Source organism: Lepidothrix coronata, unplaced genomic scaffold (assembly GCF_001604755.1).
Source record: "Lepidothrix coronata isolate B3197 unplaced genomic scaffold, Lepidothrix_coronata-1.0 Scaffold17, whole genome shotgun sequence".
Classification (NCBI taxonomy): Eukaryota; Metazoa; Chordata; class Aves; order Passeriformes; family Pipridae; genus Lepidothrix; species Lepidothrix coronata.
This window is the reverse complement of record NW_016690197.1, coordinates 7,793,939-7,812,483: the sequence shown is the minus strand read 5'-3', so window position 1 is coordinate 7,812,483 and position 18,545 is coordinate 7,793,939. Positions and strand designations below refer to the sequence as shown.

The 18,545-nt window shown below is 42.8% G+C and overlaps 1 protein-coding gene across 12 annotated transcripts in view; it reads right to left on the bottom strand.

Moving 5' to 3' along the window:
- CAMK2G (calcium/calmodulin dependent protein kinase II gamma) overlaps nt 1–18,545 on the bottom strand; it is a 117,554-nt gene that overhangs the window by 59,262 nt on the left and 39,747 nt on the right. For all 12 annotated transcript variants that reach the window (XM_017806894.1, XM_017806882.1, XM_017806887.1 and 9 more), the window contains exon 3: nt 5,076–5,135. In XM_017806894.1, coding sequence (XP_017662383.1) covers nt 5,076–5,135 — 60 coding nt within the window. The remainder of the gene's footprint in view (nt 1–5,075; nt 5,136–18,545) is intronic.

The window sequence follows — 18,545 nt, the reverse complement described above, 5'->3', positions numbered from 1 at the left end:
TTTTCTTCCCATTTTAAATAAGGACATGTCCAAAATTGTGGTTTATGCTGAGAAAAGCCAACAGATAGAAGTTAAAGTAAAAAGAATTCAGATGCAAGTATATTTCGGAAAAGAAGTCTGAAGTAGGAAAAACCTGAAAAAGCAATAATTCTGATAGATGCTGAGGACAGCATTTCACCACTGCTATAAATTCCCTCAAAGAAATTAACTCTGAAGCAGTTCAGCAGAGTATATGAAGGCAGAAATCAGAAACAGAATTTGGCTGTGGCTCTTGGGCTACTACCAACCTCTCTTAAAATATGTATTTTTATTATTCTAGACTTAAGTGCATCCAGTTCTTCAGAGTAAAGGCTGCCATGAGCTGGAGCACAATGACCAACCAGAAGTGCTCAGTTCCAACTATGAACAAAAGATATATTAGAGAACTACGTCTGTACAGTTGGGTTAAAAATATCTAAGACAGAGTACAGATCAACTAGTCACAGATCCAAAGATGAGGCACATATTTAGACTGGCATAACAAGGAAAGTTTAGGAGAAAGGCAACACCTAACAACATAGTGGACAAAATCCATGCACAGAGCAGACTTCTGCTCTGTACACTGACCAAGTCACACCGAACAATCCTACCTTTGCAGAGGAACACAGGAATGCTAGAAAAGAGTTTTCAAAACTGTGAACAATGATTTTGACCAAATTTTGCATCATTATTACTTTGGGAGTCCTAAGACAGGGAAGGTCACATTCAGCACTGTTCTGAACTTCTCATCTGCACTGAACAAGCCTGCAGGATAATACTAGGGTTCACAGCTCTGTCACTGTTCTAACATTTAATGGATAGCAGGAAGCATGGAAAAGAAAAATGAATTTTTGACAAGAGAATCCCTGTAGTGAATGAATTACAAGATTTAAAAATTAAATACACAGACTGACTAAGCAGAAGACCAAAAGAGCTGTTCCAGTAAGCAAGAGATAATATGCAACACATTGTAAGTTTAGCTCTGCAACAAACAGAAGTTCATTTTATCTTAGCCATTGCACAAGTTTCACTGGCACAATCAGGAAAGCATGTGCAAATGAAGAGTCAGGGCTATGAGTGTGCTTACAGAAATCTGCCTCTTTCCAGCAAAGCAGAGATCAAGGGAGAAGAGAGCTCTTCTACATGTTCCCAAACACATGCATGTCTAATGCCCACAAGATTTATACATAAGTGAATCACTGGAACAGTAAGTTGTTCAAGAAGTGGAATTCCCCATAGAGCCATGACTCTTCCCAACTTCCACAGGCACTTTATCTGCTTATGGACAGATTAATGATGTTGTCTTCTGCATCTTTAGCATACCCATATCCTCAGTAATGGGTGCATTTTTTGAAATGAACAGATCACTGGTCGATCTCTGTCCAATTCTGCTGTATTTGGTGACCATGGCTGGCAAATGGTTTCTCTGAGCCAGAATTCAAAGTTTTCTTGAAGTTATCAGAAGGAAAAAGAACAATTTCAAACTTAGGGAAAGTAGTCCTTCCTCTACTGAAGTCTGACCAGCTATAATGACACATTCAACATGGTACATACCATGAATTGGAAATCAGAGGAAAATTATCTCAAGTTAACTTTCTTTTTTGTCCAGACAAAAAAACCCTATTGCAACACCAAGCTCTTGGAAGGATTACTCCACTGTGATTACCTTGGCCATAATGTGCATCTAAAGACAAGCAAAACACCCAACTACACAACAATAGCCTATAATTGGGTCTAAGATTTTATGAAGGCGTGTTAGGATAACTCAGAAAGCAGTCATTTCACAAAAAGCAACAGCAAATGGAAATATCAACATTACTCTGTATCTAAAGTAATCTTTATTTTACCAAAGTAGCAGTGTTATGGTCGGTGTGTTGCTGTTCAGAATCAACTGTCCTGCTGTAAATGCATAAGAACCACAAATTCAACAACAGGCTTACTTTATATCCTGTGTACCCTGCCTGCCTCACAGAGTCCTAACTTTCAGTCTTCTGCCCAAGACTCACTGCAGGCTCAGGTCACTGTAGAAGAACAGGATTTGCTGCAACACAATTTGCAACAAAAACAGTGACAACAAAACTTGAAATGGAAAGCAAGTTCCAAATCTGCAGAATTCTTCATGGCTTGTGCAGTGTTACGCACAGAGCTCACACTGAGGCAACACACCAAGTATTCATCCAGAAGAGTTTACAGCATGGAATGCCAGTAACTAGGTGATTACTAACTGCTAATACACATTTCGAGGAAAAAAAATACCGCTACGTCAGAACAACATGTTTCCCTTCTATGACAACCTAACAAGTCCAAGGAACATGGAAGCAGCAGTGCATGTAGCATCTGGACTTCAGCAAAGCTTCTGACAGCATCTTACGTGCTCTTTCCACAAGCAATTAAGAAAAACCATGTATTCAGAACTAGCTTACAATACTGTATACAACTCATTCTAAAAATACTCAAAATTGATCACTGTCAAACTGGAACAATGTATCAAGGGATATCTTCAAGAGTTTGTCCAGACTCCAACAGTATTCAACAGTATTCAACAGTGTTATTAATTATCTACATGATGTAATATATGGCATTGTTATTAAAGATCACGTTACTGTGGGAGCTGCAACCCTATTATACTATCAACAGATAAATCAAAATGGTCTTGACAAATTTGGGGAGGGGGGGAACCCACAGACTGGATTTCTTCCTGTTTGTTTTAATAAAGACGAATGTACACTTCAGTAGGAACCCTCATCTATACAAGATGGAAAAATTATTTGCTTGCCAGCAGTTGTGCAGAAAGTAGTCAGCAGCAATAATGTATCAGAAAACAACATCAACAGTATATTTACATGACAAGTTTCAAAGGTTGATGTACAAAACGAGTATCTTTGGTAGGACCAGTGAAGTACTTCTTCCTCCTCTACACAGCACTGACACGACCTGAGTTAGAATCCTGCGTCCAGTTTTGGGCATCGCATTTCCAGAAAGATATGAAGCAACTGGAGAGAGTCCAGGGAAGGATGGGGGAGGGGGGGGGAAGAAAAGAAAAAAAAATAAAAATACAAGGTCTAGAAAACATGACGTATAAGAAAAGATTGAAAGAACTGGGTTTGTTTAGTCTGAAGAAAAAGACTAAAAAGAGACATGATAACAGTCTTCAAATATGTAAAAGATTGTTACAAGAAGGAAAAACTATTTTCCCCAGATACTCCAGATAGAACTAGAAACAACAAGCTAAGAGAGCAGCAAATTATGTTTTTAATGTTTATCCGACAGAAAAATTAAAATTTTAAAGACTGCCACCAGGGGCTGTGAAAGCGGTAAAGATTTTTAAGAACAAATATACCTGGAACTAGCCAGGTATAAAAGGTATTCACAGGACTGCTGAATGGACCATATGACTTCCTGAGGTCTTAACACACTTCAACTCTGTTGTAGGCCTAAAACTTAATTCTTCTATTTCTATTTGTGAGCACTCATTGCATTTACAATGACGAGCTCCTTTTCTTAAAAGAAAAATTGTTCCTTCTAGGAAGACAAGAAATTCTCTGTAGAAAATGCAAGAACCACGGACATTCCCCCAAACCGTCTTTTCCAAACCACATCAGAACAGGAGAGAAGCATTACCACTCATTACAGATGAGGAACAAGCTGTAGAATTGAACCAGGAATGTGATACGTTTCTGTTTTCCATGCAGTTTACTTATAAAAGTGGTTTTCTTCTTGTCTATCAGATTTACTTTGTGAGAGGTCTGGCAAGAAAAGATGTAAGAAATTATAAAAAGGAGAGATGATTAAAGTGAAGTTAAGGTCAAAATAAAAAGTGACATCACCTACTAAACTAAGCGCAGCAAGTCTTACAGGGCAAATGAAGCTCAATAAATAGAGTTTTAGTCATTGTGAATATTGCCAAGAAATAAATAATCTGGCTAATATATTCATCAGTGCAAATTACTGCAGAAAGTGACCACTGCTCCTCTCCTCATGCCATACCTCCACAAGTACATTCAGATGCAAGAAAGCTCTTTCTGCTGAAAAGCTGCTACTAAGGAGCTTTGCATTGTGTGAGGTCCCGAGCTTGTGGAAATTCCTTCTTCATCACATATGTAATAGGCTACAGATGCTAGTCCATGCTCTAAGGCACCTTTCCTCTCCCAGGCCTTGAGATGATAGGAGCAAATGACTGAGAAGCTGAAAGTCAGGAGACCAGACAAATGCCCTTAAAGTATTATCTACATTGACAGTTATGCAAAAGAAAGGCAGGTTTCCCAGGCATGGATGTTTAACTGTGGCTTGGTTGAAGGTGGCAGTTTGGTATTTCTTAATGTTTTCTTAAATAAATTAAATCAGATCTTAGCTAGGATCCTAGAGGTTTTACTTATTTTAAAAAACCTAAAAAGGGGATTATTAAGGGTCCAAACTTCCACGGTGCTTTGGAACTAGATAAAAATCCATGCCCTCTCTCTACAGTTCAATAAATAATGTAGTTTTTTATGTTGTGCCTTATTTTGCCTCTTCCTGTATTCCTAGACAAAACCATTCCCTTCACTCCAGTACTCATTTCCATCAAAACGGGCAATTTGGTTTTGGTCTCTTGTTTTCAGAGTAAGTGGCCACTGTAATGAGAAGAGCTGATGTATTAGCCCACCCTCCTTTAACTTTGGCATGTTATTGAATACAGCATTTAAACTGACATGCCACAAAGGGCCAAGAAGAAGAAACGGAAGATGGGTGTGGGAAAAACAAACAGAACACCTCACTCCCATTGCAGACTGTCAGATGAGCAGACAAGAGTCATGCATCACCCAAGGAGCAGGGACAGCTCTGCATGGGTGAGCAGATGGGAACATGGCACTCTTTGGTGAACATCTGGATCAGGATGCTAAGGAATGGAACGGGGTTATATGCAGAATTTGTCATAGAGAAACTGTGGTGATTTCAACAGGTAACCTTGATGAGTTGTTGTGAATGTTCAGAACACATCTGTTCTCTTACAGCATGCTAGCTGAGAAACTTTACTACTCCTGTTTCACCCCCCTCCCTCTGAGCCCAAGGAAGTTTACCAATATTTGGATGCTTTAGAAGTCGGCAAATTCGAGCTTCACGTTCCAGTTTCTGGTGATCTGAAAGAGAATAAGAAAGAAGGTGTTAAACACCACAACTCTGAACTAAGCTCTTGCTCATATTCGACAGAGAGAGGAACACAGTGACTCAGCAGACATCCAGAGGGCTGGGAACTGCTGGAACATGACTGTCTCCCAAAACCTCACAGCCATTTCAGATGACAGGACTGCCACTCCCACTACAGAACTAGCACTAAACTGGTATTGCATCCTTTGATTCAAAGGGAGTAGCTGCAGAACAAAAGACAGAGCTCTTCCATCAGCTTCTCAAATACGCAAAGCCACTTGTAGTGACATCCCTTTTGAGACTTACCCCTTCTCCAAAGCTGGAGAGTTGGATGAAAAGAGATAACTCACATGAAATGGGAAAAGGAAATACACAGCTCCTGCTAATGCACAGCCATCACATGAAGTAGGGAACTCTGCCAGCTTCAGTGAACTGTAAAGGTAACCATACTTCAGTACCCATGGACAGACTCGCTGGCGAAGTGCTGATCACGCACTTAGAAAACTCCAGGCAAGAAGTTCTGCCCAAATGCTAAGTATGCTTATTCCAGCCCACAGGCAACATCAGTTCAAGCACGACATTCATCTGGATTAAAGAAAAATATCAAGGAGAGTAAAAAATTGTTTCTCCTCCCATGAGCAAGTTCAAGGAAAGGAGAGGGAGCTAGAGCAACTCTGCCTTCTCAGCCAAGAGGCAGGAGGTCTTTTAGCCACTGAGATTTTTACAGCAATGGCTGAGTCCTGAATTTACACCACAAAAGCCTCAGCTTCTTGCATGAAATGCTCACATTGGATAAGCACAGATTGACTGAAAGGATCTGAGGAAGACAAAATCTTTTAGGCAGCCCTGGCAGACACTAAACTCTAGACTTCGGGGATGCAGATGCCTAGAATGAGACAAGCAAGAACTTCCAGTCCTCGGACTCCCCATTCCAGCCATCAAAAGAACATAGCAAGGGAAAGCAGCAGTCCCTGCACACTTTTGACATTTCCTTTCATGCAGATCTTCAGCATATGGGCTTTAAAACACACCTTCTCTGCAGCCTTATGACACACAAGGAGTAAGCAGGACCCTTGGCTGGTTGGACTACTCAGTAGATCACTGATAGGGACACAGCATCCTCCCATTTATAGGAACCACACTAGAGACCCATTTCAACAAGGCTGCACTGCACTGCTCTGCCTGAAAGCTGCCTTAGTCTCTGCATGGTCTTCCCTTCTCTTTGTAAAGGAAGCTTTGGGCAACTGTTCTCTTCCCCATAAGCAGAAGACAGAGACGGTGCCAAATCTCAGCACAGTACACTTTTCTCTCCCAGGCTGGGAATAGCAGCTCAGGGCATTGCAGGATTTCTGTCTTCTTTTCCACTGCTGAACTGCAGAAAATGTCCCAATTAATACTTTATAGGGCTGAGATGTGCTTACATTCTCATCTGCTACTGTTCAGGAATGGGGGAAGGTAAATTACTGCTTTCATCTCTTCTTCGTTCTCAGTCCTGGAAGTTATTGTTGTTGTTGCATATATTTCACAGTTCTATGCCAGAACCACTCTCCAATAAAGTAGCAGACAGCAAGAAAGCCTGGAGAGCTTCCACGCTCCTGAGGCCTTGGTGCAGTGCAAGCACTTTCTCACCTGCATTGCCAGGGAGGGGTGGGGGTGCCTTGGCTTCCCTTTTAGCAGCATCTCTCACCAATGAAGTTTTGCAAAACGCAGTTGCAAAGTAACAAATATTGCTGCACACTCTGCATTTGGGAGGGATTCTCACAGCAGGACAACAGTTTAAGATAAACTATCCACAGCCTGCTCGCCCGTTTGGGTCTTGCAAATTCTCCACCTTCCCTCCCAGCTCTGCTTGGAACTTCTACAGGAGGGGATCCTTCATCCACCCAGATCACATTGCCCTCGTGCGCAGCTACACTTGCTGAGAATCTGTTCCCAAGTACAAGGACACAGAGAAGCAGACAGCAAAAACAGCTGAGCAAAGAGGGAAGAAGAGGCAAGAGCTCACCACGTGCTACTCAGCCACCGAGTCCTGACAGCCAGGACAGACAGCTGACAGGAGCAAGGCTCAAACAAAATGACATAACCATCAAAATGCCATGGGAGATGTAAATCAAGAGCAATTGCTCCCCTGAAATTCTACACCATCATGCAGAGGGAGGGGAGCTGGCAGGGCAGCTAGTGTTCATGGGCAGCAGCCACACCAGAACTTGTGACAAGAGGTCATCACCCCACACCCCATCCCTCCAGCACCACACAGCCTGGCTGGAGACCAGAGGAGGAGTACAGCACTCTGGTCACAAGGTACAGGAAACTATTTCTGGTCGGGGGGAAAGCATACCACACTCTTCTGTCTCCGGGGCAACAAAACAGGCCAACTCAAGCACAACTCACAGAGAAAAAGCACACACCAGCCCTGGGAGCACCAGCCTGCAGCAGTCAGCCACCACAACTGAGAGCAGCGAAAGGTCAGGCTGGGAGGGTTTCCTGCCGTGGGTCCTACAGGATCACAGCTCCTGCAGGATTGCCATCCTGTTTCAGGCAGCACCAGAACACAGCCCAGTCAGTGACTTGAAAGTAGCTCCCCCACCCCATCCCCAAAGATCTTCATCACTCCGTGGCCTTTGGCACAGTGTAGGCATTTGACTCATGTCAAATCAGCAGCAGAGTCAATTTGGTACTTGTGGGGAACAACCTGGTATCTAAATACATAAGGAATAAACACAGAGACACTATTTTCTACCTTACTCTGGTCTGACAAAGGTTATTCCCAGTAGGAGACAAAATGCCCCAAATTTTTTCAGTCCAGCAGAGCAGTCAATGGGTGGACTTTAACATTTCTCCTATACAGGTTCTTGCTCAACCTTAAAATGCAAAGTCTTAATGATATTAAAATTACAATGAAAAGACCCCTACCCTACCAAGAGCTTGCAAAGAAAATAATTTCTCCTCCCTCTGTCCCAGAGATGAAACTTATTTCTGCAAGCCATTTGTGGAGTGGAGCTGCTTATTCTTGATGCACAATGGAAATACACCTCAGAGCTAACAGAAAGACGGCAACACATCCGACCTACCTAACAGTATCCTAAGCCTGGGACATTGGGTCTATTTTCCACCTTTCACACAACTATGAAATTCATCAAGTAATTTCCATAACTTGCCTAAAACACAGTATATCCTTTAGGAAACATAAAGATTCACGTTCAAGACTGCAAGTGATAAATAAAGCCATACACCCACAGAAATTTCTCCAAATGTTAGTTATCCTTCCTGTTAAAATTCGGCATTGCTGTTCCAAGTCTGAATTCATCTACCTCCTGCTTCTAAATATTGGATTTCATTAAGCTCTTTTCCTGCTACGTTACAGAGCTGTCTAGCCCTGAACAATAGCTGATGCTTAAAACTTAAGTACAGGATATTACAAACACTCATCTAATATTCATTTACTGTTTTTCAGCCAAAAAAAAAAAGAATCTTGCTATTTGGAAAATTATTCTATCTACAGTCTGAAGTAATAAGTATCTACATAGACAGGAAAGTGCAGTCTATGTAGCTTTTCTGTAGTAAAATTTAAAATGTAAATGCTTAAGGAGATGGTGCTTAAAAACAGGAGAAAACTTACTTATGTTTGATACCCAAACTAAGGTGTGAATATCTATTTCTCCTTCTCAGTCCTTTATATGATACAATTTCTGCATCTTGGTTCAGCATGTCAAATGTGAATCTACATTTAACCCAAGTACCTTTAACATTACTGCTCTGCAAATATTGCACTGTTGTTCTAGTAACATTAATACTGGGTTTCTTTAGAGTATACCTGATGAGAAGATGCCTGTTCAGAGAACTGTGATTTCTTTGGGTTGGGTTTTGATTTGGCTAGGGATTTATTTTAATAGAAAACAAGAATGATTGTTTTAGCATCATCTGTGAGAGTTAAGGACCTGCAAAAATGAAACTACTCCATTTTATACAAACATGCAGTCCATTAACTGAGACAGGACTGTTCGTGTACAATGGATGGACAGAAATGCTTGTGCACAATTAGTAAAGTCACAGCTGTAAGAATCTCTAACTGAGCAGGTTAAAACAACGACCTTGCCTGAGTACAGAAGACAGCAGACCAAAATCATGATAGTTTGGCCTATTTGTCCTAAATGTATCAAACTTACAGATACACAGGATAACTTGATGTAAAAGAAGGTGTACCCAACAGAAATAAAAACCAAAAGGCAGACAGCTTTACTTCACAAAAACCTGGCAATCTTCAGCAGGGTGTGGAATATGACTAGTTTTATACTGATGCATAATTTCTTGCTCTTTTTTAAGAAAATAATTTCACTGTCTGACCACTTCAGTCTGCTATCTCGAAGATGTGGTGGCAGAGATGGATGAACAAGGTGAGACCCAACTTCTGGGCTCCATTCTTGTCCAGGGACAGTTCTCAGTTTTCTGCTCTAGCCAATACATGCACGGCTGCTTTGCAGGAGGCTTTTCCTCACCAGGTCTTTCTCCTCCAGGGGTACCTAGAACCTGGAGAAGATTTTCAGACACAGACAGGGTAAAGGATATCAACAAATACCAGTAGTCTAGAGCCGCCAATTGAGAACATTTATGTAACAACAACAGAAAAAAAAAAGAAAAAGAAGATTAAAAAAAAGGTCACTGTGCCTAATCAGCCTGTTATGGAGCTGTGCTGAGGAGAAGGGGCTGCCAGGGAAGGATAGGGAGACCTGCTTGCATGGAGCTGCGGTACACTTGCAAAAGGCAGAGTCTGGAGAAGGACATCTACCACAAACCCAAAAAGGAGATGAGCCCCAAGCAAGCGAGGTGAGGGCCAAACCTGAGCCAGGGGGCAGGAGGAGATGGTTTAGGTGTCAGGTGCCGACACTGCCACCCTGCACAGGCAGCACAGCATGAAATCATCCCAGCTTCAGGCATAGCTGTGATGCCCTGACTGGCTCTGGCTCCTGAGAGATGCAGAGAGGGATCTGTTTCAGCCATGGGCAGCTGCCATGCGGACACACTCTCCAGACAGAGCTTTGTCACAAGCTCCTCAAAGGATCAGTGACCAGGGAGGTTGAAAGAGATGTGCCCTTCGCATTCCATCCCCTCCATCTGCCCAAGGAACACTGAAATTTATTGCTCTAGAAAAAAATGTGAACATCTATTTCAGGTTGTCCTATCTTCTGGCAAGCAGAAGTAGAAGTCAGCATTAAAAACTAATTGAAACACTGGACAAAATAGTTACTGACATAAATCAAACAAAGATTTATCAGTGAAAGTGATTAACTTCACACCTTTTGGAAAACAAGGTATAAAAAATTAATTCTAACACACTTTCTTCAACAAGCATTAGAAACACAGCACCATTTCAGAACAGTTCCATGGGTAAAGGACTACATCCACTGCAGCATCTACTGTCATACTTTATCAAACTTCAGCTATACTGAGGTCCAGTGGCTAAAGCTCATTCTTCATTTAATACACCTGTCTCAAGAAGAGAAAAAAAAAGCGAGGGGTAACTTTTAGAGCCTAAAGATTAGCCACCTCAACGGAAAGGGAGATTCTTTTCTAAAGGCAATAAAAAGAAGATGCAGGAAAACTAACACTTAGATGTCAATCATCTCTGTGATGAGAATCTGTGTCATGAAGAAAAAACCCGTATTCCTCCCTTTACCGATACATAACCTTCTTGCTCACAACTGGAATATACAATTGGCTGCTCAGTACTACAGTCAACCTGTCTTCATCCTGCACTAGGATCATGCTTTGTCCTTGCTGTTAAAGGAGGCTTGCAGCTATCATTCCTGTGGGAACACATTCTAGATTACATTTCTGAGAATGGGAAGAGTCTGGAAGAAGAATCAAACCCAAAGCAATAAACTCAGTTTGATTGCTGTCATCGTGCCAATTCTGGGAGATAGTCAATTGGTGCCAGCTGCTAAGATATCATTTGAGTTGCTTCAAGACAGAAATCGAATTTACATCAAATACATTTTGTAGTGCGAGACTAGTCTGAGCCTTCAGGTTCCTTCATGCTTTTCTTTGCTAGTTTAAATTTAATCTTCCTTTCTCAGACATTCCTAGCAAAAGAGAGCTAGTTCCCTCATCTGCACTTCAAGCCACAGACTTTCCCCCATATTCTCTTAAGTTTTCCAACAAGGCTATGCTACAGAACAACTGAGATCTCTCAGCATTTGTAATAGGGTAGCAGAGGACGCTATGCCATGCCTCATCACCACTTTAAACAGGAATATCAGCAAGTCTCAGACCACCATTTCCCCTTCTGCAGAATTTAGTAGAAACAAACACCAAAAAATCATTCTAGGCCTTAGAAATGACCAGAGGCCCCCACAGATTCAGTATATTTTTTCTGACAAGAGCTAAGAGCAGGTGCCTAAGGAAAAATGTAAAGAAAATAAGCATATAATGACACTTCCTTCCCTCCCTCTCTCCCTCCCTCCCTTCCTCCAGCTATTTGATTTTGACATTTCCATTTCAGTGTTTCTACACTGCCATTTCAAAGACCAGCTAAAATTAATAAATCTGTAGCAGCATACTACTGCCATTGCAAGCCAAAGTCTGTTTTCCAGCCTCTCAGTGCAGAGCTACCCCTGTGGCACGATGTCCCAAGTGCAAGGGCAGAGGGGCTCCCACGCCCAACCAGCACCTCCAGCCTCTCTGCTGCAGCAACTGTGCAAAAAGTCACCAAGGGGAAGACACGTCTGGAGCCAGCAAGTGAAGATGAAACAGCAAAGCTCCAGTTTTCTCAGCCGGTGAAAGCTGGAGAAACAAGACAGTGACAAAATTCTCATCACTTGCCTTCAGCTACTGAAAGAAGGAGGAGGTTCAAGTGCCAACATGACACAATAAACAAATACAAGATTTCTTTCAAGAAATGCTGGCAAACATACTTTCTGACAAAGCCTTTCCTCCAGCAAAACCACTAATATTATTACCTTGTAGCAACCTTTCCCCACACTCTTGCCACTTCCCAGAAACAAACAACTCCACAAGTAAAAGTGTAATACTACCCCTAAAAGTACATACTTATATGGATCCTAAAGACAGCCTAAAGTTCACACAGTTGGTCACAAGCTGTATTTACACACACTAGGATCCGTGAACCCCTTGGTATTACTGTACTGGGAAACCAAAATAAACAAATTAAAAGGAACAAACTATATAAACTTAGAAGAGTTTCCACTTTTCTGTTCAAGTAATGAAGAAATTAGACTATCAACATCACAGAGTAAAAGTCAAGATGATTTAAGTAATTCTATTTGTATCTCCAGTGAGCACCCTGAAGAGTGGGCCAGATAAATTTATTCTTTTTTCCAGTAATTCATGGTCTTGTACTTACTTTGCAAAGATAATCTAACTGAAGACAGATATTAATATGTGTACAACAGCAGCAAAAAGAAAAAAAGTATTAAAAATACCTAAAAGAGAAGAATCTTTAAAAGAAGTCATAGTGTGCACCTTTGACATTGCAGTTTCTACACTCAGTGTCATTCAAAGCTGCCTTCTCACATGTATATTTTTCAGTTTATCAGCAAACAACTTGTCCAATTTTTCTTTGGATTATCCAGCAGGTGGACCTGGTAAGGGAAGGAGAATTCCCGTCCTCTTGCTTTATGGGAAATACTCAGGATATGTGTATCCTGAGTATTACCTATTGTACACATTATAAAGCAAAACTATAGCACACTAATGTGCACATTAAGAGGAAGTGGGGAACTTGAGCTTTCACAGACACCAGCAACTTTCCAGGAACTTCGAGAGTCAAAGGAGGTCAAATTAGTGAATCAAGGCAGGCTACAGGTGACGGTGATCTCAGTCACAATTAACTATGTGAACAGAGGGGTTAAGTGTACTCCAGCCTAACATGCCATTCATTGCCTACAAAGGCACAGATAAAGCCATATTGGGTGTTTTCACTCTCTCAGAGAGAATGGCCACCATTCAGCTTAGGTCTTTGCCTACAGCAGATCCCACAGTTTGACCAAAGCCAGCACTGCAAAGCATCATGGAATCTGAATACATGTGCATTTGGGAACAGGAAGGAGCAGTACCCCAGCTATCCACTGTAGGTATAGCCTTTGGCTTCACATTTGAGATCAACTCAGAATATGGGCAAAGGACCTCCTTTCTGAGCTTGCTACAGCACTCAGAGCAAGATTTTGTAAACCCGTTCATGAAACATCCCTGTACAGCATACACTGACCCCTCCCCACAAGCCATAGGCTCCCACATCCCCTGCTCTTCAGACTGTTTTAAAAGCCTTACTGTTCCCAGTCTTACTCACTCACATGCAATGAGCCAAGTAAAGCCCCGTAGATTCAGTCTGAAGCCTTGGTGTCAGTGCAGCCGCTGAAAAATGAGCCATCACTGTGACTGCATTAGGAGGGTGGAGGACACCTGCCTGCAGAACAACTGACACAGGCCAAAGCAGGCCCAGTCTAAGTCTTCAATAAGCTCTGACATGACACAGATGCCATCTCTCATGTAGAAACCCTGCTTGTGGTCCACATCTCTCAGGGCACACCAGTTCCTCTTGCTGGCAAGATAAATGTCTCTTCATCTCCCCAGTCATCCTTCCCATGTTGCCAGTGGGATATACAAGGCCTATGTCAACTCTGCTTTATTCTGTTAGCATTTCCCATTAAAAAGTTACTTTATTACAAAAACCAAAGAAGAATTTCCAAGAGCTTCTAACCTGAATTTCATTTCCCCTCTTTTCCTGCTAACCATTAGTTTATTTTGTGCCACCGTGATGGAGGCAAGTCATAGAGGGAACAACCCTTCCGGGTCTGGTGGTAAAGAGGTGGGAAGGAAACGTTTCACCACTGAGGTTACCTTCCAAACACCTACAGCCACAGAAGTTGGCACCTACAGTCTGCTGCAATAATTAAGAATTCTACCAGCTGACCATTAAAACTACTCACTAAACCACCAATTTCACCTGTTCCATTGGCTACTAGAAAAAGTACCATTTCTTGCTTTACAAACTTCTTTCTTGCTCAGGGTGGGATGAAACACAAGGAAAACCAGTGCTGCAGTGGGAAGTACTGGGAACCATTCCTGCAGCAGCACACTGTAGCTCCCCTTTGAAGCAACACATCCTCCAGCCGACAACAACAAAAGTGCAGCTGCCTTCCTCCTAATGTGAAGCAATGGAGATCACCAACCACAAATGCTGACAGGCAGATAGAAGCACAGCAAAGGGCAGGAATTCTTTTATCTCATTTTATCTGCTGTGGCCAGGAGGCATTAGTACACCCATTGCAGTCCTGACACAGGAAGAAATGTGGTGCAATTGCACTCCCCCTAAGAATGGTGCAACTGCCCTGCTGGCCAGCCTGGCATCTGGGAGGCATTTGCTGGAAGGTCTCCACTCAGTTGTGGTGAGCGTAACAGCTTATTTTAGCTCTTCCTGGGCATACTGAGTTAGTGTCATTTAAAAAAAAAAAGCCTACATCCCTGAGAAAGGAAGAACTGCAGGGTACAAACAGAACTAGCAAAATGAATGAAGTTTTCAAACCAGAAGATGCTGAGCTCCCCAGCTTTGAATGGTCAAACAACTTCCCCTTTCTTGCAACAAAACAGAACAAAAATGAGTACAACTCTCTGTCACGGTCCTTTCAGACCTTGTATCTTGTAAGAAGGCCTTCAGTCCAGAGTACTTGTGTAGCCAACTCTCAAAGCACAGCCCCCCATACCACCTGCAACAGAGCTCTCCCTTTCCTTCCCCCTGCCCCTTATGCAGCACCCCCACCTCCTTCCCCTGGTAGGGCTGTGGTTCGACACATTCTCCTCCATTTTGCCTCCTGCAGCTTGCACTTTCCTCTGCAGCCCCACATCCTGCAGCAGGCGTTCCCCCAAGCCTATGTCCTGCAGCACCACATCCCCCCAGTTTCCTGCAACTCAGCAGGGAGACATACCCCTTCCCCGGGAGGGCAGCCCTCCGCTGCACACAGGGCAGCCCCAGTCCAGCTCTCCCATCCCTAGTTTCCCATCTGCAATGGCACCAAAACTGCATTTTACAAGTAAATCACGTGCTTAGCTGCTAGTTTGGGTGCAGAGCCAAGAAACACTCTGGTGCATGGGGGAAGGGAGCTGATGTATTTTTTTGTTTCATGTGACCAGCTTACCAGAAACTTCACTGAGACCAAGAGCAGACTCTCCACCCACACCCCTCCTTCACCACCAACCCCTTCCCCCAGACACTCTCATAGCAGAGATGCAGAGCAAACGCACCACAGGAGTCTGGCATCTCACATGCCTACAGCCATCTTCCAGGCAGAAAAGAGGTGAGACACCAGCTTTGCACCCCAGCTGATCAGCTGAAGGTGTACATACGGGGAGCTGATCTTTCCTGTAAAGGCTATGGGCTGCAATGCAGAGACAGGTAGAAGTTGTGGGTTAGGAAATTATGGACAGGAGGCTGCAGTCACATTGATAACTTACACACACACTCCACACAATATTTTTTTGGTTAGAAAGTTGTGGGGGGGGAATGTTTCAGATCCAAGAGGCTGGCTGTAGGATGTACATTTAAATAAACAGCATCCCAACAAGCTTTCACAGAGATTAAGAGAAGACAAGTGATTTGTTAAGTAAATACACAGCCTAAATTTTAGAGGGGTTCCACATGCTTTCTGCAATGAGATGGACAGGACAGTACACATGACAACATGTCTTAGGTCACATAGAGCTGTACAATAATGTTTTTCCTTAGGTGCCCTTTGTAGAGCTCTCTTGAATTGCCCCTAGACCTGCACAGCATGAGCAGAGATTTGGGAAAAATAGAAATTCTGGCAAATTTTTAGAAGACAGATAATTAAACGGGGGAAAAATATGTTAGAAAACAAACAAAACATCCTCATAAAAGAACAACTACTTCTGTAGCATATTTTGTTGGAGAATCTCTAGGTGTGTAACAAACATTTACTATGCAGCCAGAAAACCTTTGAAGCACAAGGTTTCTTTCCCTACCTTTAAGGAGCTGGAGAAGAAAAGCAGAGGCATTGAAACCTGAGAACATGTCAGTGACAAGTCTGTGAACAAATTCAGATCTTTGGAATCTGAGCCTCTCACTACCCTGGTTTTCATCCTTCTGCAGAAAGAGAAATGAAGATAGAAACAAAGCAGTTCAGATCTAATGGATTTTGAGCACCCTCTCAAAGCAAAAACTGATAGAGGCAGCTTTAGCACTGCTGAGATACTTCATCATGTCTCACTCTGGGAAGCATGAAATCCTACCTCAGTGTCATACTAAGACCTAAGCAATTTTTACTATAAGGTCTGGTGTTCAGAATTTGAAAAAATATTTTTTTTTTTTTTTTTAAACCAGCATTTATCCTGTTTGGGTGGAACTGCCACTCAACAAATCCTGCATTGCACTTGACAAGAGCACATTCTGAAAATAGCTTCCTTCACATGAAAGCTCAAGATCTGGACTATCTGGTGAGCAAAATAGCTTTAAAGTGGTCTCCCTGTCCCATCGCCATGCTTGCTTTCAGATTTTCAGGGAAAGAGGGACCTGACTTGCATCTTTTTCCGAAAAAGCAGCTGTTATGCTACAGTTTTGATTTATTTTCTGGCTAAGTTAACTTCTTGTTTTGATGAATGTTTAATGTTCCTGGCTAGATCAGTTTAGATCTTGTTTGCCTGCAGGCATTTAATGCTGCTACATTACTGCAATACTAATTTTAAGGTCATCTACAGCTCCCCCCACCAAGTCTTTTGCTATTGTTTGGATCAAGATTATGTGGTGCATTTTGGCATTGAATTCCACAGCACCATATCAAGTTAACAGACACTTATCACATCTCCAGAGATGGCCAGATTTGCTGATTAACAGACAACACACCCAGAAGAGCAATCCTCACTGATTAGGTCCACCTCATGTACTGAGCCACAACAAAGACTGAAGATGAGGGGCTGACACTGTAGCTCACAGAGCACTCAGTTCTGTAAATTGCTGCCTATGCCAGGCAGAAAAAAAAAAAAAAAAGAGAGAAGAAAAGGAGGTGTGTCAGAAGGAGAAAGAAAATGCAGTGAAACAGTTATTAAAGCACTAACACTGATGGCTACAAAGGAACTTTCTCTGTTGAGATTCCATTTTAATAAGGTGACGGTTAAGACATCAAGCCAACATGTCTGAAGACTAAACCCTCCCTTTTGTTGTAGAACACACAAATGGGAGTAGTGGCAGAAAAAGCTTTTCCACACTACCCACTAGACAGCCTCAGCTCTGACCTAAAACAGAGGTTGAATTACAAACCAAAAAAAGAGAATGGAGCATGGTCTGCTATGGCCAGAGCCTGAGAAACCTCCACAGTCCAATATGAGCTCCATGGAGCACAAATGTGGGCTCCAGACTGCAGCACCCCTTTTAAAAGAAGCTCCCCAACAGGCACCATTCTCAACAGATGGCATAGTAAAAAAATGTCTCCTTATGCTTCTTCATTTTGCTATCTCTACCTGGATAGCTAGTCCAGCCAGATGAGACTCGGGACTCTGCTCATCCTATCACTAAAACTGCTATCTCCATCTCAAGGTGAATGCTAGCAAATGAGATCCCGACTCCTTCCTAAGCCTCTCCCCTCTTCTTCATTCCTTCTGCCAAGCATTGTATCCAAATACTGCAGTCCTTCAGCACGGCAGGCAGAGGACAACTACAGGTGTAAACTGTGAAGATACTGCTGCAGCCCCAGCACAGAAATACATAGCTCATATAGCTCACTAGAAAGCTGAGGAACATGGGAGAAGTACAGCCCATTATGTAAAATAAATAGCTAGATAAACAATCATCTGTGCTGTAGGGCCAGTCTCTGCAGCAAGAAGAGGTTCCCAGGTCCTGTGACCCAGCAGGGGAGGGGAGCAGTGGCAGGGCAGGCAGCCCCTTTCAGGACTTAGGGACAGCAAGTCTCCCAAGCTGCTTATATCTAACACAGTCAGGATTTGAAGCGACAGCAGCCGGCGGGCAGGAAGGCCTAAAAAGCGTGTCCTCCAGGCCCTGGTAAATGCAAGCGTAAAATGTGCTTCGGCACTTGCAGACAGGCACACATACAGGAGACAAAGATGACCAAAGAAGTGTCCAGAGGGAAGCCAAAGCCACAAGTATGAAGCGTGGGAAGGACAGAGCACCCACCAAAAAGAGCAGTGCAAGGAAAATGGGATCATGTGAGATGAGAAAGCCCAGCTCAGAGATAAGACTTGTTGGCCTTGGTTAAAGGGAGCAAAGGACAGCACAGTGGCTGCTCAGGGCAGGCTGTTCTCCTTCACAGGCCATAACCCTCAGAAGCAGCCTGCAGCCTTACAGTTCACTCAGAGTGTGAGTGAACTGTTCACAGTTCAACAGAGAGTAAGTCTGGCAACTTCTGATGAGTTTAGCAACT